Consider the following 26,293-nt stretch of genomic DNA (forward strand, 5'->3'; position numbering starts at 1 on the left):
GAAATGGCGAATTGAAAATACCAGTCACCTTTGAAATGTCCTCTCAATTCACACCTTAATAATAATAATAACTATTTTGTTGTATAGCAATTTTCCCCAAAATGGCCCAAAGCATCGGATCATAGCATGCCCGCGTACATTGTATGCACCTTTTCCACTCCCTGGGAAGTGGAGAAAATGACAAAAATCCTGAAGAAAATGACCAAGAATAATTATCATAGAGTCTTCGTAATTGTAATCTTGTTTCGCCTTGGATTTTTTTTAATGTTTATATGTATATATATTTTTAGGGCGGGTGAGGGGTTCTATAATAAATTAGATTTAGCTAATTTATTCAAATTCATTTCTCTAACAAAATTATCTAGCTATAAAACGATTTATGTTATCAATAGCTTAAAAAAATAATCTTCAGGTTTATGTTAAATCCTACCTCTCGTATGCAACACAAGTTATCTCTCTGATAAATAATGAACTCATCACGAATATGATATTGTGATATCTTATGTTTAATTGATTTTTACTTTATCATTTAGCCTGCTCGCAACTGTGTTGAAATGTTAAACACACAATGGTATGCTGGTATGTGGAGTGACTCAGAATGCTCTAATGCTATTGGATACATATGTGAGAGAGACTTGGGTATGTTGCGTGTTTGCTGCAGTATTTCAATTTATTTTTAACCATCTCAACGTCTTATGCTTTTTAAAAAGAGTGGAGCCTAAAGACTATTCATGAGGATACGTCATGCAAGAGCCTTGAACTTAATTCCCAATCCTCAAAAGCATATACTATATACACTCAATCCCCTGACTTCAGCAATCTGTACAAACGTCTCATATGTCGTGAAAAAATTGAAAGTTAATTCTTTACCCATTATGTACAGTATACAGCAATTGGCATTTCAGAGCAATGTTGCTTTTTGAAAAAAAATACTCGATCCATGCGAGAGGCAAAAAATAAATATGACCACAAACATGATAAGAAATTAAATATATTGATTAGAATCATATCCATCGTCTATGAATCATTTAGAAAGCATTTTGTTTAGGAAAGCAATAATGAAATTAGTTTATCATTTTGGTTTGTGGTTGTTTAAGATCCGCAAGCTGATGACAATCCACCAGAGGAAAAGTACTGTGATGATCCTTCTTATTACAAATATGGCGACTCTTGCTTCAAACTTGACACGACCAGGCGTTCCTACGATGGTGCCCAAGAATTTTGTGAGAATGATGGTGGTAACCTGGCAAGCATTACGGATGCTCACTATGAAGCTTTCTTGGAGTATCTTCTATATTCCAGAGGTGTATCAGATGCTTGGATCGGCATGGAGAAAATTGTAAATATATTTTGATTCTGTCATTTATATTGGTTAAAGGGTGAATCTAGCATGGTATGAAACCAGATTGGATAATGTGGCACATGATTGTTAATAATTCTGTCGTGATTTCTGTTAGTACTCTAATAATCTCTCAAAGGGAACTGTGCTAATCAATCTAAATGTGGTAATAGTGAAATTTGAACGACAGGGTTCATGATTGCTGAATGAGCCTGTTTAAGAGGCATGTTGTACAGGTAAGATTTGATTGAAATAACCTTAGTTTTTGGTTGGTTATACTGTTAATGGATAACATGGACTAGTTTGGGTTGGTTGGCTGGGCTTGTGTTTGGATGGAATTAATTGGTTGCATAGGCTTGTATAAGTAGACTGGATGAGCTTGATTTGTTAGTTGGTTGCATAGACTTGCATTGGTTGGATGGGCTAGTGATGGTTGGTTGGGCTTCATACGGTTGGTTATTATTTTAGGGATCCATGCTCTACAAGCAGTGCTTATGGTGGATACCCTCATTTCCAAACAAGTTCTTGGTAATACAATAGTACATTTTTGGTAATTTGTCTGTAGTTGATTTGTAATTATAATTGATATGTGTTTGTGTCTGTTTATGCATATGATGCATATTTGATTTGTGTTTGGTTATGATGTACGTTACCGAAGTTAAAAATGAACTTGTTTTTGTTTGCTTGAACTGGATTTCATTGGTTAGATGGAAGGGCTTGTTACAACCGATAATGTCGCACCAACGCATAATGTCGCAGATTGCGACATTATGCCAAGAGCGTCCGACGCATAATGTCGCAGTCAACGCATGATGTCGTAGTTTTTCTAACGCATAACGTCACATGTCGCAACGCATAATGTCGCAGCAAATTGTCAACGCATAATGTCACATGTCGCAACGCATAATGTCACAGCGGTATTTTCTTCAGGACTCGAGCTACAGATAAGATATAAAATATGCTTTCACTAAGTATTTTGAGACACGAAGCCTTGAGGGGCCCATCATGCCACCCGCCCAGTCCTTTTAAGGTTAAAACGTGAAATCATTTTCTAAATATATTGCTAAAATTATCACAAAATCAGTGCTATCCATACTAAAACTGTCCAAATATTGGCTTGCTTGCTTGCTACGCTTACTTGTGACTGTTTGCATTTTCCCTGTACTCCATGTTTGCCCCCTCATTTTAGGAGACTCGTTATGCTAACTACATTTTGTTTGCAGTGCACTGATTTTTTTTGCAAAAAGAACTTACCACATAATTATTTTGTCCCATTTTACCAATCCAGGATGGCCAATACCAATGGGCTGATGGTTGGCCAGTATTTGTTTCATTCTGGGGTGATGGAGAACCAAGTCAGAATGAAGGAGAAGGATGCGTCATTATAACAGACAAGCCATCTTGGGATGATACCAGTTGTACCGAACTTCATCCTACTCTCTGTCGAACAACAAATGGTTAGTAATTCCATGAGGCTAATACAAATCATGTACGTGAGTGATTTGTAAATGTCTTTAATGATCATGATGATTTTAAAAATACCTAAAACCTATGATATATCAAAGTTTAGACTAATAAACCATACTTGTCAAAATGTATAATCACCTCTTACCAAGTGAATGATTATTGTTTCCTGGGAATGATCCAGAGTTTCCTCCACTTATTCCATCCCTATTCATCTCGCTATCCGTTAAGGCATGGTTATAATGCGCACTAATTTGACCTGGACAATGTGTAGACTAGACGACGTGCAGATTAAAAATATTTAAGTCCACATACCTTTGACAATTGTAACATCTACATTTATTCACTGGAATGTCCTTTGTTAATATTCAATCACTCATCAATTTCTTTATGGTGAAAACTTGGCATAAAAAGGAAATTCAATATAGTACCGTGTTCCTTTTTTAAAAAGTATTTCCATATGAGTGTTCTATTATAGATATTTATATGAATAAATAATGTCAAAGAATTTAGCCATCGTTTTTCACAACTCGTTAATATTTAAAATAATGGATTGGTAAACTAAATTGTAATATGTAACAGTTCCTAAACAAATGTTATTTCCACCATCAGCCAAACCACCTGAGCCAGTTGAGGAGCTCCCTGGTTACTGTCAAAGTGATCAAACATCATTTGGTGGAAATTGTTATTATGTTCCTAATGAGTTCGTATTCGTTGAGTGGCAAACAGCTCGTTACCAATGTCAACAGATGGGTGGTGATCTAGCCAGTATCCACAGCAAAGAAGAAAATGAATTCATTCGAAAACTCGTACAAACCCGTATCGGCAAGAGAAACGTCTGGATTGGACTGGAACGTGGAAGTTCGGGTATGATTATTCTAAAATATCTTTGTAAGAGTTCAGTGAAATTATGTTTTAATTTTACATTACCTTCGGGCTGCAACTTGTGCCTGTCTTTTAATTAGAATTTGTTTTGTACATATCTTATTTCCCTCTTTCTTTCTTTCTGTCTCTCGAAAACAAATTTAATTATTTTTTTAGCCAAATTCAAGTTTATTTTGTTTGTACATAAAAGTGTCCCTCTTCGCCAACTTGAATTTGCCATTATCTTTAAAATATTTGCATTATCATAAACCTACGAAAAATATGAGGTTTCAGTTCTGGACATTTCAATTTCTAACACTTTATATAAAGTCCCCAAAATTTGATTTTTTTTTCGTAAGGAAAATTAAAACTTATAATATCAAATTTTAGATATTTTCCTAACACTGTGCTTTCTCTTCCCAGTAAAGATACCTGATTCACACGTAGTACATTTAAAGAAAGATGATTTATGTATAATGATAGCCAGTTATTTCAATACATATCCCCTAAAACTTGTTAAACCTGATCATACAAATTTTCACAAACTCTACACTAATTGTGTACCATAGCATTCATTAAAAAAAAACATACTAGACCAACATTGGGTTATCGGATTAGGTTGATTGTTTCTCTTCCCTTATGTATGAAAGCAATTGTAATGAAAAACTAATTTAATATAAAAGTAATTACGGTTGTGCTTTTATTTCTTGGTGATGCTCAGGTGGATTTACACAGTGGAATGACGGTAGCCCTGTTGATTATGTTCAATGGGATAACGGAGAACCTACTAATGATTGGAGAGGAACACAGGAGAATTGTGTGGAAATTTATACCAATGACTATGGAACATGGAAGGATGAAGTCTGCAACACTGGATCATCATTCATTTGCAAATTCCCTAAATGTATGTTTTCTTATAAAGGGTTTTAAAAAGCAATAAAAATTTATAATTAGCATTCGAAAAATTTTCACATCATTCATTCGTTTTTCTCCCTTAGCGTATGGAAAACTGATGCAAAGTTGATAAGATTCATTTATGTCAAAATTATTAGGTATTATCATGGTAAGTGGTTATTTGCGTACCTATGTCATTCATGCATACACTGATATTGGTATATGCATATTGAAAATCACTGAATATATTGGAAATACCTTACAATTAGTAAATAACAATTGTGTGTGCACTTGTTTGTGGTCTAAATTATTTTTATAATAAATTATACTGAATATTAATTCTTTTTGTGCAATATTTACATTTTCCTCATTTTATGAATTATCTTTTACAGATGACAACAGCACAAGTCAAGAGCCTGTGGGCCAAGGTAATTATTCCCACATTTTCATTTAGTTTTATAAAGTAAATACTGTGAATCCATGCAATTATAGGGATATTACATTCATTGCCACCTCCTAAATTGGAAAGGTAAACAAAAATAATTTGAAAATAAAAAATCAAAGTAAATAAAATGTTGTGGTCAAATTATGGACAATAGTCCTCCACAAAAGTTGTTTTTATTATCCCATTACTCAGGTCAATTAATCTCACATGACAAAGGTGTCATCCTCTCCAGTCAAAAACAAGTTTCCTAATGATGGACAGCAGCATGAATAAGGTTCCGGTTACGCTTTCATGACTAAAGATACCTAAATGATAATAGCTGGTGTAATAATAGCAGGGTGTTTGACATCTAATTTTTAACTTGATATTCTGAAATTCATGAATAAGTCTTACAGACTGTGATGATTAAATACACTTATCGATTGGTATATGTCTCCAAGGTCTTTCTGGTGGAGCGATAGCTGGTATCGTCATCTCTTGTGTGCTAGTTGTCACTGTCATCCTTCTCGTTATCGGCTACATGATGGGCATGCGCAGTGTCCCAAAACTTGGGACCTCATCAACATCGGCAACGTCGTCAGGGAAAAAAGACACGATCCCGACACCAGCGTCTGGTTTTGATAATGTAGTGTATTCTCCTGATTCGAATCAGAAGACAATCCAATTGGATTCACACGGAAGTGTCGCCTAATCACTTTTGTATTCACGTAGTTAACATAATATCCTTTTGGAAATGCTGATGATTGTAATTTTTGTATTTTGTGTAATGTGCTGCCTAGTGGTGTGCACTGTTAAAAATAAAATTACAGAAAAAAATACCGTATCATCCTGTAAATTATTATCACAGGAAAGTTTCCCAATTTAACAAAACAAGTCTATTTAAAAATAAAGTTCTATTACATGAAATTTGTAAGGTTTCATATTCCATTTACTAATTTTCCGTATTTGTTTTTAAACGATGTATGATTACAGGTGTTCTTGAGAATCTGCTGGAGTACCTTTTCTATTTTTAAGGGGAAATTGTCGGACAGAGGTAGTCTTGAAATGACTCCTACTTAATTGAGGGATGGGGGATAATAGAATAATGGAACTTCCTTACTCATAGCATCTATTTTACATGAAATATTCTTTTTCATTGTCAATACCGTTATTCTTGCATTTACCATTTTCCTCCACCTACATGCAAGCAGTTTCCGTACATGTTTGTAACAAGAAATGGTTGCGTTATTCACTTGTAATTGTGGCTGTTTCCAATTGCACAATTCATCATGTTTAATTATCAAAACTAATTGATGACTCATTAATTGAAACATAATAAAATCCATCAGAGACTGATTCTTTTGGGATCTGAATTACCTTTTAATTGCATTTACTAAATACCTACAGAATTAAGATGTATATAGAGAGAGATTTAAATGAAATCATGACAGAACATCCTTAACTGAAATATCATTAACCACTTTTTATTTGGTAAATAATGTGCTTATAACGGATTGTACTATTTTTAAGAAAAGGTCATTATACCATTAATACATGCTTATGTTGCGTAGTAGTAGCGATCAAGCTATATGTAGGCATCTGTATCATCAATCTGTTTGGATATTTCGTTTGTAAATGTAAATCAGAAACATTCTTGAACCATACATGCAAAAATTACGTGCACATGTAATTTTACATTGTATATTATCATCAAAATGACGTCAGCCGTAAACGCGTTGAATTGCGGATTCTTATCTCAAGTTATCCATCATGCTTACATTTTATTTTTGTCAAATATATTAACTAGCAAAACAAAATTTTAAATACGATATGTGAATAAAGAATCACATATATCTGACTGGCCTTAATTCTGTTTTCTATGTGTTGTTCATCATTGATTGATATACTAACTATAAAGGTCACAATACGATATATGAAATATAGAGAATAATCAATTACTTATAACACTGGTAATATTAAAATACGAGGTGAAAAAAATACAATATTAAGGTATAGCTTGAAAGCAGTTACATGCACGGCATGGGGTGACGATAGACTAAATGATGTCATGAGAAAGCCTGGTGTATCCTCCTGTTTTGATGTTTACCATTTACATTTTTGTCTAGAAATGAATAAATTCAGGATTAATCAACGTCTGAAGTAATTATGTTTTTATTACATGTTCTATACGTTTCTTAGAGACGAAATATAATCTACATTTAGACACTAAAATTTCGGCTAAAGAACAACCTCCTTTAATTGAATATTGATCTACACACAATTCCTAAATTCACACTTCAAACATTATTAAATTAAATTCAAATCTTTACAGCTTCCTCGTACATGTACAGCATGAGTAGGGTGTAAGACAAATGATTACTAAGTAAAAACTTTATGAATTACTGTTATATTGGAGGGGAAAATTTATTTTTTTACACTTAATTTCATTATTGGTTACAATGAAGATTCAATGAAGAACTCATAAGTTCTCGATAGATACAATTATCAAAGTGTCAATTACATTTTCATTTACTAACTGTCGTGTTTTAGGGACATCTCATCTAAAGCAATGAAATATTATCTATACAAGCTCAATGCGATTTTCAGGTTATACTATTTCTTGATAATGACAAGATGTCAATTGTATTTTTTTATTCGACAAACTTTGTTGGAATACAGACGCGAATAACTTTATTTTATTAACGAAGAGGTTCATTGGTTTATAGAAGGAAGAGTGTTGTCCGTTTATCCTAAATAAAAATTCCCATTTTCATGACTAATACCAATGTGGGATAACGTTGTACTTGATTACAATGGTGTCGTTCCTTTTATTTTTTTTTGTAATAAGTGACGAAATAATACAAACATTTTATCATTGCTGTATATACACCATAGGACCTATGTCATGATCCAATTATAGAGCATACTACAGGGACGAAACACATCCAAATTACTTACAGAAAAGTATTCGCTATGATAAAGGACTTCTGGAAAGCCTACAATGACATGAATCATAAATATGTTTCTAAAAGACGGTTTCCTATTTGGTTCAAAAATTGATTTCATAATCTGGAAGTGTGAATGATCTTGATGGGCACAGAGGAAATAAAAATAAATGCCCTCTTAGTAACGATCACTTGCATTTACAATCAGAACGTATACATTTATTCATTGATATAGACAGAAAAGTTAAAATACATTTTAATTTCTTGTTCAAACAGTAATTACGATAGTTATTGAACACACATGACACTCGATTCTAGTACTAATGAATTTATATCGGCAAGGAATTATTCTTGGTCGCACAATTCAGTATTCTGCTCCTCCTCGTTTCTTTCAGTGGAGCCGTTTGAGGAGCCTTTGGTAGAGCGATAGTGGCAAATATTCACCACTCCATTGTAGGTACTTTCTTTAGTCTGGCTAAGAGCACCAAACCTACCCTTGCTGGCGACCCCAACATCAGCAGGTTTCTCTGTGCCCATGATGATTGGCTGTGCTTGCCCATTGGCCGTGAAATCCAGTTTGGTGATGTTGGTACTTGGTGTGGTATTGAGTTGAGTAATGCCATCATCAGATGCGACCTCGTGCTTCGGTGTTGGCGGGAAGCTCGCGTTATCATCGTCTGCCTTGGGACTGTCCATAGGTGTGGCTGTTTCGTTGTCATCGTCATCGCCAACTAGCTGCTCAAGCACGTCATCGTTGGAGTACCCATTCTCGATATGACCATTGCTCCCAAACACTTCATCCTCTCCAACAAACTCTTGGTCATCAAGGTCTTCGCATGGTGAGGGTAGACCGCTGGAAGTATCCTCGAAGCTATAGAATGCATTGAAAGGATAGCCGTAGCCCTCAGCTTCTTCTGACATCGCACGACGACCCATCTTTTTACGGTAGTTCATCAGCTTTTTTAGACATGTCTTTCTTTCTCGTCCTGTTAACGATGATTAAAAAGAATCAACAAAATAATGAATTACCTATTATGATAACTTAAAAAAATGCTTTCCACGATATCTATTTCGCCAGTGCATACTTATTTAAGCATTGTTGATGTAATTATGATTTAGGAGTGATTGAATGGTGGAGGATTAAATCAACTTTATACGGTGTCTTTAAACGATGTTGAAAGTCAATTATATTTCGAAGGACGTTTAGGGTGGAATATGGTAGATGAGGGCTCTTAAAGACAAAGAGACTCTGAATTAGAAAGGAACATTTGGATTACTAGTATATGTAATGTACCTTGGTGCTGTAAGTATTAAAAAAGAAAGGTGTCATAATCATAAACAAAACAGTATCAACGTAAACGCAATTTAATTAAGAAGTAATTGTGAGCATAAAAGCTATACTCCCTTAAATATCCAATATTTGTTTTATGTATAAATCATAAGTGAAATCTACAAGTGAAATTTATACAATACTTTAAACAAAAAAAAAATCATAATAACAACCAATGTCCAAGTTGATAAGTCATATGGAAGCAAAGGCGATTTGGGAGAGGAATACATTCATGATTAGGATATTTCGTTCATTATTACTATAGGCTAATACAGCACGCTAAAGGATAACTACATGTATAATCAGATGGAAATAAGCAGAGATAAAGCGAGGGGAAACTAAAGGGTAGAAAGTAAGAGTATTAGCTATTTTTTACCACGAAACATTTGAGATGGTAAAACTTGACTGAACATAAATTATAAGCTAGAATATAAAAAAACGAATGGTTCTACGGCAAACTAAATAAGGAAAATGCCATGCGGGCGGGATCTCACGTGTACAGCAACTATCATGCAAGCACAGCTCCCAGCTTGCCTGGTTTGTAGATGAGTGGCACATTCTCCCTTTCTTCCCCATTCATTTCTTCTATTTTCTTTGCAAGGCTTTCATTCTCATCTTCTCTCTTATCTTCGTTGTTGTTTTCAACATAGTTTTCTTTCCGGTTCTTAAGGACGTGGATGGCACTTGGTGCACCGGTAAGATTGAGGGCACCAGGCCATGATGCCATCCTTGTGGGGACATTGGCCACGATGTCTGTCGAGACGAAAATTTCACGTGCAAGTGACTGGATGAGACGCCAATCCTCCAAAATGTCATCTTCAGTGGTCTCTGTTGACGTCACAGTGAATCGGATGACGTAAAGACCTTTAATGGAGGCAGGTACAACATAGATCTTGCCGGAGTAATTGAGGCGTCTCAAAAGCTCTTGAGTGAGTTCATTTGGTCCCTGTTTAAGAGTTATAAGGATCAAATAATTTTTATGAACACTTATTATTTTTTTCACTAGCAGGTTTGTATTGTTGTCCAGGTATGAAAGAAGAATTCATTCTTGGGATAAGGAATTATTCAATTTGAACTAAACGCTGGGTGTATATTATTATGCATATTACATTAACTTCCATGCAGTCCTTTAAACTTGTATAGTTCTGGACACATGTTGTAGTAATATTATTTCGTGCCAGTTTAGTACTGGCCTGTATTTTTTTCTTATTATTACATTGGCACTGGAAGTGGGGTGCTAAAGAGTCCCAAATATTTACCCTGGTGGTGTTGTCTGTGTTTGTTTTCCATGGGCAGCATTTCCCCGAAATCTGGCTGGTATGATATATATAGCCAAAATGTAAAAACAAAATTTTATTTTTATATCTTAATTTTATTTGTTTGCTTGTCAAATTTAAACAACCCCCATTAACAAAATCGTTCCCAGGGCCCTGTATTAGCATATATAAATATATATAACCTACCTTCAGTCTAAAGACAATCAAACCAAGTATTCTCTCGGCTGGAATTTCGAATGCAGCATCGTTTGAAACTAGTTCCTCAAAATAGCGACCAAGTCGAACACCCTGTATAATTTGACAAAATATAGTCGGAGAAATATCAACACTATAGGCATGGATTCCTTCCAAACATGAGTATTCCCATGATCTTTTCTTTACGAATTGAATGTTCATTAAAGATAATTATATGCATTTTTTACGAATGGTGATGGTAATGTAATTTTTATGTAGTTACCTTCTTGATTAAAACCAATCGGGCTCACACCAATTAATGTTTGATAACGTAATCATTGTGTTCATGGTTACAAAAATGGTTGGAATGTCCAGTTTTCAGGTTGGAGTATCACATTTTTTTTGCTCGCGTTTTGCGCTCGCATCTGTTATTCTTTAGTTAAGTACTTATTCTGTTCTTGGCTACAAAAAAAAAGGCTTAGGATGTCCAGTTTTCAGGTTGGAATATCAAAATGTTTGACTCGCGCTCGCATCAATTATTGTTTAATAGGATCACCATTGTGTTCATGATGACAAAAATGTTCTAAATGTCCAGTTTTCAGGCTGGAATATCACAAATTTTTGGCTCGCGTTTGACGCTCGCATCAATTATTGTTTAGTAAAGTACTCATTCTGTTCTTGGTTACGAAAATACTTAGGATGTCCAGTTTTCACGTTGGAATATTACAAAGTTTTGGCTCTCGTTTTGCGCTCGTATCAATTATTGTTCAGTAAGGTATTTTGTTGTTGGTTACAAAAAATACATAGAATATTAAGTTTTCAGGTTGGAATATCAAAAACTTTCATCTCGCGCTTCGCGCTCGCATTAAGCGATTAGTGCGTTATGTATCCTATTCATGAGCCACTATGTCATTAACAGATTCCTTTTCTGGTCAGTTTATTAAAATTTTCAGTTCGCACTTCGCGCTCCCATTAATGTTAGATACACATCTCCTTCATGATAACAAAAACTGCTCGGAAAGTTTAATTTTCATGTCGTATTGCATGAAATGTCAAAAGTATGAGATCACGATTTGCACCCACAACATCTCCCAAGAATATTTTTAACAGTAATCAGCGCGATAATTGACCAAAATCGAGTTTAACAACTTCAGATTTGCAATAAAGCCTGAATATTAATCTTACAATCAGAAATTACTTTAAAAAGGCCTCGCTCAACTTAATCACTAAAAAACAAACAACTACTTTTGATGATAATCTCGTGGTGAAAATATCAATCAGTTTGCATCAGAATGCTCATTTTGACATAAATGTTCCCTTTTTGGCTTTGCTCCCCCAACGAAAATACGTTCTGCCGCCTCTAATTGGGGGTAAACATTATCTGAGTAGCTTACAGGTCTTACGGGTATTACGGTCGAAGGTCATATATGACCACATGGGTCATTTTTATAAAATATTGGAAGAGTTACTTTCGCGGTATTACACCGTTTGAGGAAACGACTTTAAAACTAGTTTTGTCCTTGGAAGTATTTGCCTATTGATGGAAAGACAGTGATAGAAGAGATTTTGAGATCACAAGGTCATAAGCCATCACATACCTGTACATATCTCATTCTAAACAACTGTTTAAAGACCCGAATTGAAACTTCGTTCATGTATACATACGGGAATGTCAATGATCTGATTATAGGGGACATGAAGTCGAGGCTTAAAGGTGACACGGGGAATCATTTGAAAATTTTAAAGTAGGCTGTATACGCTGGTATATTTCTGATATGTCAATGGCAGAGGCATACATTTCGAATACAAGCAGTCGAGAATCCATTTAGTTTGATCTGATCAAACTGTCATTACCTTACTCAATAACCTTACTTATATTTTTAATGAATTTATAGGAAAAAGTCGATGTATATGGTTTACTTACCCTACGGACATGCTCCTGAAGTTTCTTTACACCAAAAGAGCGTAGAACAAACCAGAGCTTTAGGGAGCGGAAGCGTCGACTCAGTGGGATTTGCCAATGCTGCACATTGCGAATATGGACAAAGATAGAGTTATCTAAAATAAAAGTTTATTTTCTACCTACAAATCGATAACGTTTTATTTCATATTAAAAAAGTCATGACGCGTTATTTTTTTCGGATATATTTCCTCAAAAGGCAAATAATAGAATGCAAAGATTAAAAGACAGCACTCTCGTTGCTAAAACTGATATGTAAGTTAAGAATATGAACAATTGAAAGAATGCTTATAATCGTCCATGTGGAAATAAAGAGTATTTTGTATTAAGCTAATTACATAACTACTCTATCACTTTATAAACATTGTACCATAATAGTGAAAATTTATAATTTTAGAACGTCAAACTACAAGCCTACACTACACATTAATTACCATAAAATCGACGGCCGATCCCTGCTTATCATGGCGGAGGTATAGTGGCTTTACGCAGAATGCCTTCTCCAGTGTTTTACTGTCACGTATCCTGCAGTAAAAAGAAAAAATACACATTACGATACGCTTGCAACTTGTGGAAAGAGCGAATGCCAATCATGGTACATGACAATTATGCAGGAATGCGTGCATGAACAATGAAGATTTAGAATGAAAGGGAGACATGGTGTCAGAAACTCACCACATAGCAGTGCAGTCAAAATGAACCATCAGCCATTTACTCGGGTTGAAAGCAAATGACTGAACCTTTTCTACCCCGTGGAGATGGCCCCGGAATTCCGGACACAAGAATGCTGTACCGGCGTAGGCCGCGTCTACATGCAACCATAAGTTGTCCCTTTCACCTGGCAAGGTTTCATGTGGGGGAAAGGGAGATGGTGATGTGAGAAAGTGAAATTTTATATAGTATGCGAATTTTCATATGTATGGTTTACATTTATGAACATAAATTATATTGGTATTGTATATCTATATTTCAATTTTTATGCTATAAATGTTTGAAAAAAATAGAAACAGAAGTATCTTATAATAATAATCTTATACTCACATATTTCACCCAATTCAGCAAGATTGTCGAATGCACAAGCCCCAGTAGTTCCTAAGGTGGCACATACCTATGAAAGAAACAATTCATTTACAGTTAAATGGAAACATGTGAATTCTTTTTCCCCTCTTTTCTTAATAAAATTTCCTTTTTCTTCGTCTTCTTCCTTTTCTCCTCCTTTTTCTTCTTCTACTACTTATTCTTCTTCCTTTCTTCTCTTTCTATTATCTTTCTTCTGCTTCCCAAATCTGCCCCTTTCAATCCTTAAATATTCTTACAGGTGAAAGAGGGGTGCCAGAAAGGGTTACACTTCGTCATTCCGAAACACGTAAATTGCCTATATATCGATGTTCGTTAATCCGAAAACGTAAAAGGGTTCGTTAATCCGAACATTTGTGGCGTTATTCCGAAGGTTCGATAATCCGAAAACGAAATAAGGTTCGTTGTTCCGAAGGTTCTTTAGTCCGAAAACGAAATTAGGTTCGTTAATCATTTCGTTTTCGGACTAACGAAACTTCGGAATTGCGAACCTCATTTCGTTTTCGGACTAATGAACCTTCGGAATAACGAAGCTTTGAAATTACGAATGTATGCGGCCAGAAAGAATATAGACTGAGTGTTCAAAGTATGATCACTTTAATAGTACTTTTGTTCGTAGGAATCCATGTAATAGCATGAACTTGGGATTCATTTAAAAATTTTGACGGGGAATTTAAAAATTCCTCGTCAGTTTGAAGGGGAATCCCAAATGTTTAAAGTGTGCTAAACGTAAAAAATATCTTAAGTGTGATTTACAAGTATTATAACTTTATTGAATAAATTTCTGTAAAATATTTACCATTTGCATGTATAACTACATCAATACACATCGCACACACACATCCTCACACACACATGCTAACAAACACCCGCATCCACAAATACCTTTGCTCATATGGGTCGATGTGTACGTGCGTATATTACCACAAAGAGATCCTTGATTTTTGACCAATCTAGAGTAGATGTGAACTTACATAGAAAGGGACCAGTCCTCTATTTCTGTCTTGTTCAATGGCAGCACGAAGCGCTTCTCCTCGTAGGCTAAGCTTCTTATCTGAGGGCACATGTCTGAGTTTCACCATGGCTATCACTGCATTCTTTTCTAAGGAAGAGTGAGCCTGAGAATCCAAGGTCATAAATGTATTTATATATATCATCTCAATTAACTCTTTAATATACTGACAATCATCAGCGGCAGAGCAGATGATTATCATTTGTTCATGGGGGTGTATTTTTGCGCCCCCCCCCCCCCCCCGAATACAAAGTATAATCCTCTACTCCGCCGTCCATGCTGACAATTTTTAATATATCCCTATAATGTAATATTACTCATCTCATGGTTATAAAAAAGTGTTCATGAAAATCCATACTTAATATTGAAATCCGATTGATCATGTCAAAGATCAAGCTGAGTGTGATGAACAAGGTAAATAAAAAAAAATCAGTTTTATCCAATGTTTGTGACTTGTTTAATTCTGAATAATTCTGAATAAATCTATAGATTTGCAAAACTTATTACTATCATAGCACTCTAAATTCATTTGGCTTACTTCCTTGGGCTTACTTTCAAAGACACAAGATGTTGAATGTAGTCGCTACAAATCATCAATGATATGATAACCTTTACATACCATGAGATTTTAAGTTTCCCATTCTTTTAATACAACAATATTACTCTTCAAACATTCCTTGAGCTATTTCCACCCAAGAGATATATCTCACTGCCGGCAAGCGTTGCAAAATTCATCTCGTTTGGTTGTATAAATAGTACTTTATTGGTGCCCACTTTTTGTGTTTGTTTTGAACAGGTTCCATGAATGGTAAACTAGCAAACCATCGGACTATAGCAGGAGAGAGAACAACTCATATTTCCAAAGATATATCTTACATGCTTGCATGTGCCTACTGTAGTCTTTGAGCCAGGTAAAATGCTTTAAATTCTGGGTAATAATACCTGATCTGAACAATAAGCAACTAGCTTGGAACATATCGTCGCTTCTTCCATTCCTTGGTATTCTGGTTTCTCCTGAAGTCGGATTATAGCATCTCGTCGAGCAGCGAACATTGATACTAAAGTGGCCTCACTCATGGTGCCCTGAAAGATAATGAAACACACTTGACAAGGAACTGAAAAAATACCTCATGATATGCTATAGTAAAGCAAAGAGAAATAACGTTGAATTCCAAAAGTATGTTAAACATTATTTTGTCTCTAACATGAATTTAGATGATCTTTGAAGGTTTCCATGGTGGAGTGAATAATGGAAGTTTTTTACGGTAAACACCATGTATGTAGTCCTGAACAGGACTATTTAGTCCTTTTCAGGACTACATACATGGAATTTATCGTAAAAACTTTCTTTAACATGAATTTAAGCAGTCAATTCAAGAATTTAAGATAGTCAATTGAATAATCAAGAGTGATTACGACACTTCCGGCATACTACTTGAAAGAATACCCAATGACACAAACAACATCTGGAGTGGAAATGTTCTTTTCGATCTCTCAAGAAAATCAAGGGAATAAAACGAGGAACGGTCAAGAGATTAGGATTAGGTCTATGGAATATATTTTTAGGAAGTCGGTATGGTCCAATTAACATCTTATCACAAACATTTTTTTTTTATTACAAATGTCTCTAATCTAGGATCTTAAGGAAATTATTTTTGTGGTTGATTGCTTCGAGTTTCTATTTCAGGTCAGGGTTTCGTCATCACTAAACCAATGAGCATTCCTTTTTAAGAGCAACCTTTTCAGTACCGACATTCTATAATATATTATGTACATGAAGACGTTGGTGAGACAGAAATAGATTCCTGATGCTAAATCGAACGTGCATCATTAAAGGCGTCATCCACGCCAGCCCGAGGCAAATCGACCTTTGGGCGTTCTGTACCAATCACCTGGGTTGATTTACACGACCGAGTGGTCTTCTAGAAACTTATTGGCTTCAGATATTCCCTAGCAATATCTCTGGAGGACACCAAGGCTTCAAGCCTTAGATGGTATCCTCGCGGAAGACGACGAGTTAATGAGTTGTGCCGGAGACGTCGTAGAAAGCTCACCTGCGTCCTTTATAGGCGGGCTTAATTTCCGCTGGATGAGGCTGGAAAGAAAGGGAAGGAATACATTCCTGTCTTGTTGCCAGCCCTTTTTTTGACTGGGTTTATTGAATGGGTTGTGAGGAAAAGCAGCTGATTTCGACCATGTGGCTGAACACTGATTTGCATGATGACGTCCACAGTAATGATAGCACGTACATAGACGTTGAGGAAGACACATACTGACGGAAATGGCATGTTTTTCCATACTCTATTTTGATCCTTTATCAACAAACATGTACCAAACTATTTCACTTATTCATTTTGTAAGAGACGGGTAAACACCAGATCGTTTATAGTATATGCTTTTATCGTTAATAATAATAATAATGCTCAATTCTTGTATAGCGCATCACACATAGCATAGCATGTCCCTATGCGCTTAGAGAAGAAATAGTGAAAGGTATATAAGAATAAAGTAATCGAGATATTTAGATTGGACCATTAGTTCAAAGTTAGTTTTTTATGCATTGAAAAGATATGTCTTGAGGGATCTCCTGAATGTACATAAATCACTTTGATATCTCATTGAATTCGGTAAAGCATTCCAGAGGACAGCAGAGGCATAAGTAAAAGCACGCTCACCATATGACTTTGTAAAGACAGAGGGAACAACAAATAATGCTTTTGAGCTTGATCTAAGATTTCGGGATGGCTGGTAATATGAAACTAAATCGAGTAAATAGGACGGGGCAATTTTATAAAAACAGTTGTGTGCAAAAACTAGAAGTTTGAATACAATCCGGGAACGGACAGGGAGCCAATGTAATTCTCTGAGAACTGGAGTAATTGCTTCATACTTGCGTGTTCGTGTTACTAATCTCGCAGCTGAATTTTGAATGGTTTGCAGTTTTTTAATTTGTTTAATATGTAATCCTGAAAGGAGACTATTGCAGAAATCAATGTGACATAAAACAAAAGCATGTACCAATTTTTCAGTGGTGGATTTATCCAAGAATTCACGAAGTTTACCAATTTTGTATAAGGCATATGATGCAGAGCGACATTTTTGGGATATAAATTCATCGAATGTCAATTTATCATCAAATATAACTCCTAGATTTCTACAAGAAGTACTTGCGCGTATGTCCATTCCACCAAGTTTTAACATCTGGATTGATTCTGTTTCTCGGAAACGTGAGGAAATGTGTAAAAACTCTGTTTTTTCACCGTTTAGTTTGAGGCTATTGATCTGTGACCATTCTTTAATCTCTTGAATACATTGTGTAATTTCAGCAGTGGGGTCAGAATCCTTAAACTTTTTAAGGGTAACATACAGTTGTGTGTCATCCGCATAAAACATTTTTTGTATTTTGAACTTATCAATGATTGACTCAAGTTGGGAAGTGTACAGTGTAAATAAGATCGTTCATACAATGACTTTTTGTGCTAAAATTTAGGATAGTACTTGGAACAATGGTGACGATATGTTTTTTTCTTTTAATCTAAATAATCTTTCGCATGTAATTATTTCATTTCTGCCAACGGTGAACTTGCCACTATTTTGCTAAATACAAAAGTTCCAATCGGAAACATACAATATTGAATTTCCTTCAAGGGTCAAGGGCTGAAGGTATATAGTTATTGATATTCTTCCTTAAAGGATACAAAATACGTTAATAAACCGGATACCGTATCTCACCAAAGCCAGGGTTGTAGATTTTATAGACACCTGCTTTCAGTGACTGTTGTGTGTTGCACATTTAATATTTCCTAGTCTGATTGTCAGAAGTTGAGATAATCAGTTAGGTGTTTTATAAATATGTTTCTAAGTTGAGAATGAATTAACTTTCGACTAGTTTCTTGTGCTAAATGATATATCCCTATATTTTACTGACTAGTATTATGAGAACATGTTCCAGTCGTGCCGAAAGTCGTGCCTAACTTTATGAACAGTTTTACGAAAAACCACCCTGGTGTTGCGAACATTTAGAATCCTAGATATTGAAATCGTGTAGAAGCGTTTGTCCTACCTGGAGCACGCCACCTCCAGTGCTTGTTGTGTCACGGTGGGTGAAAATACTTGGAAGACCAATCAAGTCAGCTGCATAATGAAACAGAACAATCATGAAGATATTAAAACAAATACACAAAAAACTGCATGTTTTAACCACATGATGCAAACTTTATGAATTTTACTAAATAAGATATATTAATGGCAATATATCGCAATCAGACTACACACCACCAGTACTCAATTCCTGCTTCCTTACACGGAATGTAATGTTTGAATCGAGTTACTCTCAATTCATTTTCTGATTTTGAAACAGAAAAAGCAAAAACAAAATATTGTGTGAAAACTGATTATGATTTTGAGCCTTTACACAGATAAAACAATGATCTTTTATCAAAAACTGGTATCAGGAATGATACATGTAACAATTTGAAGAAAAAAAAAGTTTTTTCTTTATCGTTTTATTGTTTTTAATCTGCATAACAGAAATCTAATAATCGTTTAGACTTCTTCTGTTAGTGTTTGTTGTTAATCTTTGTTCTTACACATTAGACAAAAAGTGTAACTTTGTGCGTGCTTACTTTTTTTTTGGGGGGGGGGCTGGAAAGAGCAAGTTGTAGCTCTATCTTATGGAAAAGAATGCTATAATCACGACCGGCGAGAGAAATAAGTGAAGAAGAATAAAAAACAGGGTAGAACAGGAACGCGAGTAGAAAAAAAATGAGAGAAATATGCCCGTTTATAATTTTTGGAAATGCGGTGAGTTGACTGCATGGATGGAAATCTCCCCAAAGGTGGGAAAGACACAATTGAATTTTCCAATATATATATATATATATATATATATATATATATATATATATATAACATTTGTGTTTTGTAAATCAGGAAAAGGATGAGTAATTGCAATCTTCCTACATTAATAATGTGAACGCGAAGCGCGAGCAGAAAATTATTGATATTCTGATCTGAAACTGGATAATTAAAGAACGTTATAAATGAAGAACAAACTGCGTATGTAAATAAAAATACATTTTTTTCAATAAAAGCCCCCTTGTAATTCTATTAGGTGTGAGAAATCGATGAATGTAACACGAAATGCCCCCCGAATTTTTGTTTGTTTGTCAAATTTACATCAGCACCGCCAGTTAAAATATCGTTCCTAGGGCCCTGGTCAACCTCTATGTATTTTTCCCCTGATCTCCAATTCTATAGCTAGTCCAGGGGGCTGTTGCAGAAAGAGTTGCAGAATAAAGACGTGATTGGACTGCGTATTTTTATTCAATGCAATGAAGAAATAAAGAAGGCTCAAAGCTCCGTATTTAATGAATCATATCTCATAAAATGCAAACCGGTTGTATAAAAAAAAACAATTTTACGATTAAAAAGAAAATATGTACAATATAATTAAGTTATTTTTACATCACATGTATTCTCGATTAAAATGCGAGTGATATTTTTGTGGGACACGATGTAGTGTAGAATGATTGGTGTGATGGCCCTCTTTAAACGCTGGCGGTCTAGTTTTTACATTACAGGGTTTTTTTTAAGAGCACACAAACAAATATTTCTTGTTGTGGCCATATGCTCATTATTGACAACATTCCAAATCTGAAGAACAGTAAGTGGTTGTAAACAAAGTCTTATATCATTGTGAAAACCAATTCATTAAATCCACGTTTCATAAATATTAAAAGTACAATGCACCAAAAATTCAAAAGTTCATAACGAAACATTATATCATCATTGGTGTCTGAGCTTACAATCAGAGCAAAGAGTCCTGCAATTGTTCAGTTTTCCCTAGATTGAGAATTGCGATTAAGTTATTACAGTAGACATGGTAAAGCAAAGCATAGATGATATTCCAACAAGTAAAATCCAAGAAGCAATTCGGTAGTGTGCCTGTGACAAGATATTAGCTAATATCTTGTCACAGGCACGCTTGTGTCATTGATAAAAAGTTATTTTTTTCCATGAAAAATTAAAGATGGCCGTCATTGCAAGTTTTTGGTCATCTGCAATGAAAACTTACAAATTCTTTCACTTGACCATTGTATAATATATTTTTGTATAGATTAAAATTTTTCTGCAATGATACACCGGAAACCCATTTCCGACTCAACTATTTCGAAACCGTCTGTAAAAAAAAAGAAAAAATGGAGCACCTCTGACAGTCTCACCTGCATTTCGCGATTCAATACAGCAGCAGTGCTGACCTTGAAAACTACTATAAGATAATTATTCACAAAAAACACCGTTCATATAATGATATAATTCTACGTTCATTGACAATAAATGACATATGACCTTGAACATGCGACCTCAAAACTTGTCAGTGCCACTTGATTACCCCTATATCCACATTTTATAAACTATGTCTATAAACTTTGAAAGTTATGACAGCAATCTAATAATAACCTCCAAAATGGCCAAAGTACAATTACCTTAACCGACCTTTGACTTTAGTCATGTGACCTGAAAATCGCATGTTTAGTGATACTTGATTACTCTTATGTTTAAGTATTATTAACTAGATCCATACATTTTTAGAGTTATGATGGTTATTCAGCAAATACCCCCCAAAAAGCCAAAGCCTACTGACCTTGGTCATGTGACCTGAAACTTGCACAGGATTTTCAGTCATACTTGCTTACTCTTATGTCCAAGTTTCATAAATCAGACCCATAAACTTTCAAATTTATGATGGCAATTTAAGATATACCCCCAACTTGTCCAAAGTTTACTGACCTTTGATCTTGGTCATGTGACCTGAAATTCGCACAGGATGTTCAGTGATACTTGATTACTCTTATATCCAAGTTTTATGAACTAGACAAATAAACTTTCAAAGTTATGATGGTAATTCAACAAATACCCACAAATTGGTCAAAGTTCGTTGACCTTAAATGACATTTGACCTTGATCATGTGACCGAAAACGCGCATAGGATCTTCAATGATACTTTGATTACTCTTATGTCCAAGTTTCATGATTCAGATCAAAACTTTCAAAGTTATGATGGCAATTTAACAGATACCCCTAACATTGACCATAAATGACCTTTGACCTTGGTCATGTCGAAAATAAAAAAAAAAGTACTCTACTTGATACAGTAAGATTTTTAAAAGATGGGGCAAGAATTTTTGACAAACCTTTGAATGATATAGTTAAATTACCGCTTATGTCTTCTGCCTTTCCTGATGATATGAAATTTTCAAAAGTTACCCCGCTACATAAAAAGAAAGATAAAACTGACGTTGGTAATTACAGGCCTATTAGTGTATTAAGTGTAGTGTTGAAAAATTTGGAAAAATCTGTTTATTCTCAATTGGAGAAATTGAGACATGGGCGCATGGTTGGAATGGTTCCCATAGACTTACATAAAGCCTTTGTTAACGTAAATCATAACATATTAAAGAAATTAGAAGTAATGGGTTTAGACTCTGCATATGTCACATGGTGTTGGTCATATTTATCTACTCGTCATCAAGTTTTACCATGGAGACTTTTTTTATTAACTGCTTATTTAATGCGGAGTCCCTCAAGGAAGCATTTTAGGCCCCATTCTTTGTATGTCTTACATCAATGATATGTATACTTGTATTTATGAATCTAAGTTAATTTTATACGCTGATGCTAATGTCTTGCTCTATTTAGATACAAACCCAAAGATAATTGATAAAATACTTAGTGCAGATTTGGCAAATTGCATCGAATGGATGTCAGACAACAAGATTAGTTTACATGTTGGGGAAAACGGAAAACATTTTATTTTGTTTGAAACGAAACTTAAGATATACACACGATTTCAAGGTTTCATATAATAATCAGGTACTTGACAGAAAATGTTATGTAAAATATTTGAGAATTAATTAAACAAGTGACCAATTATGGACGGGGTTGGTAGACTCAATCGCCAAAGAGGCACACTCACGCTTAATACTTTTGTACATATATCAAACCTGTTTGAATATGAAGTCTAGACTATTTTATGCTTTACTCTAATACAATGTCTTTTCAACTATGTTTATGCGGCTTGGTACGGTAGTCTGGGTGTGACGGATAAGAATAAGCTAAGAATAATTCAAAATGAGATTGTAAGATTCACAATTTTTTTAGGCCCAGGGGCACTTGTCAGATACAATTAACTAAAGGCAAGATTGCTCCATGGAGATCAAAGATCTGAACAATTAGTATTACATTACGTGCATAAGATATTCTATTCCGATACGTTGGTTCATTACATAGCAAATAATTTCACCCGTGTATCAAATATCCATAGGTACGATTTTAGAAAAAGTTTTGATTTGTATTACCAAAACGTGAAGGGCATGTAGGGAACACTTTTTGTTTAATGGCGTGTAATTTTGGAATGATCTTCCTAATCAAGTAGAAGCTGTTAAGATTTTCCTCACTTTAAGAGTGCATTAAAGAAGCACCTAAGACTGGAATCTACTCGAGAACAGTATTACCAGTAAAAATCACACATTATATAGAGTTGGTTTCTATAGTATTGTAGATAATGTAGAGTATATTAAAATATAATCTTGTTTCATATATTAGGTAGATTATTGTTTGCTTCAGTTTTTTCAAATTTTTTTATTGATGGTTATGTCTTTTTCGCCATGTTCCAGTACATGCAGTATAGTCCAGGATACAAGAGGCGTAACCTTGTTTTTTTATATATACAATATTTTTTGATGGTTTCTTGTGCTGATTACGAATCTGAATGATGCCACTCGTGTAACCTTCAGCATTTTCCGCAAATTGGCAAAATCCAATATGGCCGCCAAAATATGCAAATTACCCATAAAAATCCTAAAATTGTCCGCACATTAGCTACGAAATGCATGAAATTGTGTGGCAGGAGTGAGATACTCCCTGTAAAAACTTTTTTTGACAAAATATTTATTTTCCTCATATTTAAAATGGCCGCCATAGTCCATTGTACACTTTATTATGTACAATATAAACAGGGAAAACTAGCTTTCACAAAAGTGAGCACTAAAATGCATATTATTAAGATTAAACGAGTGGAATACTGACTAAAAACATTATTGTTACCGAAATATATTATTAATATGCCATGTATGTGATGAATGTTGTATTTAGATATTCAAAATGGCTGCCAGAGGCGCTAAAAGCATTATGCACAATGAGAAAGAGGGGCAAAAAAAATCACAAGAGTGATCACTAAAATGCATGCAATGGCCGACCCCGCTCCACGCAATCACAGGCGTTAAGTACGCGCGCCTATGGAGACCCCGCACTCTAGCCTAATTAGTATACATCTCTATGTGTGTATGTCTACTTACCTGTACGTGTTGCGTGTGTGTGTTACGCGCATAAAGTTAGCACAGACATAGAGTTATATAAACCTAAATTTAACTCTATGAGCGCAGATTAAACTGACTGTGCGCACTTGACTCGTACCATAGAGTTATAGTTTAGTACGTATTTAACTCTATGACTCGTACTCAGATCCATGAAGCAATGCGCGTCACAAAACAATGAAAGCAAAGGGCTAATGAGTTGTACTGTCGATACATGGTGTAATCCACCGACTAGCAAAATTATTATCAGAGAAAAGGTGTTGATGAAAATAGGCCAACTTAATCTTTCTTATTCCTTTTTTTTACATTTTAAAAACTTTGTAACTTATATGAGTTATATAAAACAAATAATGAATGTAAATATTTGTGCAATGGAGAGAATATTTACATTCGATGAAAGATTAAAAGTTCCATTGCACGCACACACATTCATTATTTGTATACTATTTTCAGCCCGGAGTACCCCTTTAATAATGATCGTTGTCAAGTGTTAGTGTTACAGCATTAGTAATGATTAAACATCATTTAAAAGAAATATATAACCTCCTAGGCACGGGCGTAAATCCATGACGTCATGCTATTCAAGTGGGGGATGGAACAATAGATTACCCCCTCCCCCTGATAAATAGGTGTGAGGCAACGTGATTTACGCCAGTTCTCTGATGGTGACAAGGCCATATAGGAAGCGGGGTGCATGCTAGGGATGCTGTTTGTATTATTCTCCATAGGCAGTGAGCACGGGCAGCACCCCATTGGAATTTTGTATGAACAATTGATAAATTTAACAAAAATGATTATTTATTTTTATTTATTTATTTCACATCTTTATCCAGAGTAGTCTGTTCAGCTTTATACAAACAAATATGTAAAATTACACAATATATACAATTAAAATATTCATTAAAAATCGCTGATATGAACTTTTCATTGAAACCCTTTTTTTTTACTTGTCAAAATTCTCAGGACCAAAATCACCTTAATTTCTCAGTGCACTTTATTTATCTATTTATTTATTATTTATTTATTTATTCATTTTATTTTATTTTTTTTATTATTATTATTTTTTTTTTGGGGGGGGGCTTGTCAAATTAACATTAGTACCCCCAGTCAAAAAAATGTTCCGAGGGCCCTACAATAATGCGAGCGCGAAGCCCGAGCTGAAAGTATTTGATATTCCGATCTGAAAGAAAGGTGATTTTATGCGCTATTTTAAGCACTGTGTAGGAAAATTCTGAAGTGGATATGGATCGCATTTAATAAATGATGCCACACCATATGACGGACATTTTATAGAGCACTTTAAAAAAGCGTTCAAGCCTCCTAAATGGGATCTGCGTGCCTCTTTCATTAAAGAATAGGGGAAATTTAAACTCCGCCTATGGGCGGATCCACAGCCCCTTCTTTTTCTTTTTCTCCTTCTTCTTTTCTGTCTTTCTTTTTGTTTTGTCTTCTTCTTCTTTCATAGGCTAGGTCAAACATAAACGATAAATCCGCATCAATAACTACCAAGTTTCGATAAATTTTATTGACCTCAATTCACAGATAAGCCATCATACCCGATACCCGTACATCTTCTAAAAAAATTAAATCAAACCATGCAACGCTGTTTTTCTGTTCCATCAACTTGTTACTGATCAAACCACATTCGAGGGACACTATGAAGAGAAAAAATTCCAAATCAAAATTTAAAATCTACTGAAAATGATTTTGTTTTACCTTGGTTCATAGACAAGTCATGTCTGTATATATTTTACAGTAAAACAACAACATCAATAAGTTACTGCCGTTTTTAATATCTGCTATTGGAAAGACAATGAATATTCACTGTAGATGAAAAAAACAATTTAAAATCGACAGAAAAATTAGTTTCACCAGCTTCACTGTACTAGCACTTTGATATTTTAAACGATTTATGTTTATTCTTATATGTTTCATTTTTTTTTGCTTACCCGGATTATAGTTGCCCTCAGCTCGCTTTAAAAAATAGACGTAGAGGGTAGTCTTCAGTTTTCTGTTTTGTCAAAGCGTAAAATGAAGAACAAACCCCCCCCCCATAAAAATCAAATAGGAATAGGCCTATCAAAGCAAAAACTACAAATTAATTGAAAATACGTGTTTAATTTTCAACAACAAATACAAATAGAAGAAGTAAAAAC

At 34.7% G+C, this 26,293-nt stretch overlaps 2 protein-coding genes across 3 annotated transcripts in view; one reads left to right on the forward strand and one right to left on the reverse strand.

The window, feature by feature from the left end:
* Positions 1–7,137, forward strand: part of LOC121410332 (macrophage mannose receptor 1-like) — a 70,556-nt gene extending 63,419 nt beyond the window's left edge. For both annotated transcript variants that reach the window (XM_041602348.1, XM_041602347.1), the window contains 7 exons: positions 534–639; positions 1,098–1,339; positions 2,628–2,796; positions 3,416–3,670; positions 4,389–4,571; positions 4,954–4,989; positions 5,447–7,137. In XM_041602348.1, the coding sequence (XP_041458282.1) occupies positions 534–639; positions 1,098–1,339; positions 2,628–2,796; positions 3,416–3,670; positions 4,389–4,571; positions 4,954–4,989; positions 5,447–5,697 (1,242 nt within the window). In that variant the 3' untranslated portion in view covers positions 5,698–7,137. The remainder of the gene's footprint in view (positions 1–533; positions 640–1,097; positions 1,340–2,627; positions 2,797–3,415; positions 3,671–4,388; positions 4,572–4,953; positions 4,990–5,446) is intronic.
* LOC121410334 (histidine decarboxylase-like) lies at positions 6,785–18,919 on the reverse strand. The gene is made up of 10 exons (XM_041602349.1): positions 18,824–18,919; positions 15,703–15,843; positions 14,723–14,866; positions 13,713–13,779; positions 13,347–13,509; positions 13,106–13,196; positions 12,636–12,734; positions 10,724–10,825; positions 9,795–10,206; positions 6,785–8,916 (listed from the first exon to the last, which is right to left on the reverse strand). The coding sequence occupies exons 1-10, from the start codon at positions 18,917–18,919 to the stop codon at positions 8,276–8,278; spliced, it is 1,956 nt and encodes a 651-aa protein (XP_041458283.1). The 3' UTR covers positions 6,785–8,275.
* Between the last annotated feature and the right edge of the window lie 7,374 nt (positions 18,920–26,293).

This window comes from Lytechinus variegatus, chromosome 3 (assembly GCF_018143015.1).
Source record: "Lytechinus variegatus isolate NC3 chromosome 3, Lvar_3.0, whole genome shotgun sequence".
Taxonomy (NCBI): domain Eukaryota; kingdom Metazoa; phylum Echinodermata; class Echinoidea; order Temnopleuroida; family Toxopneustidae; genus Lytechinus; species Lytechinus variegatus.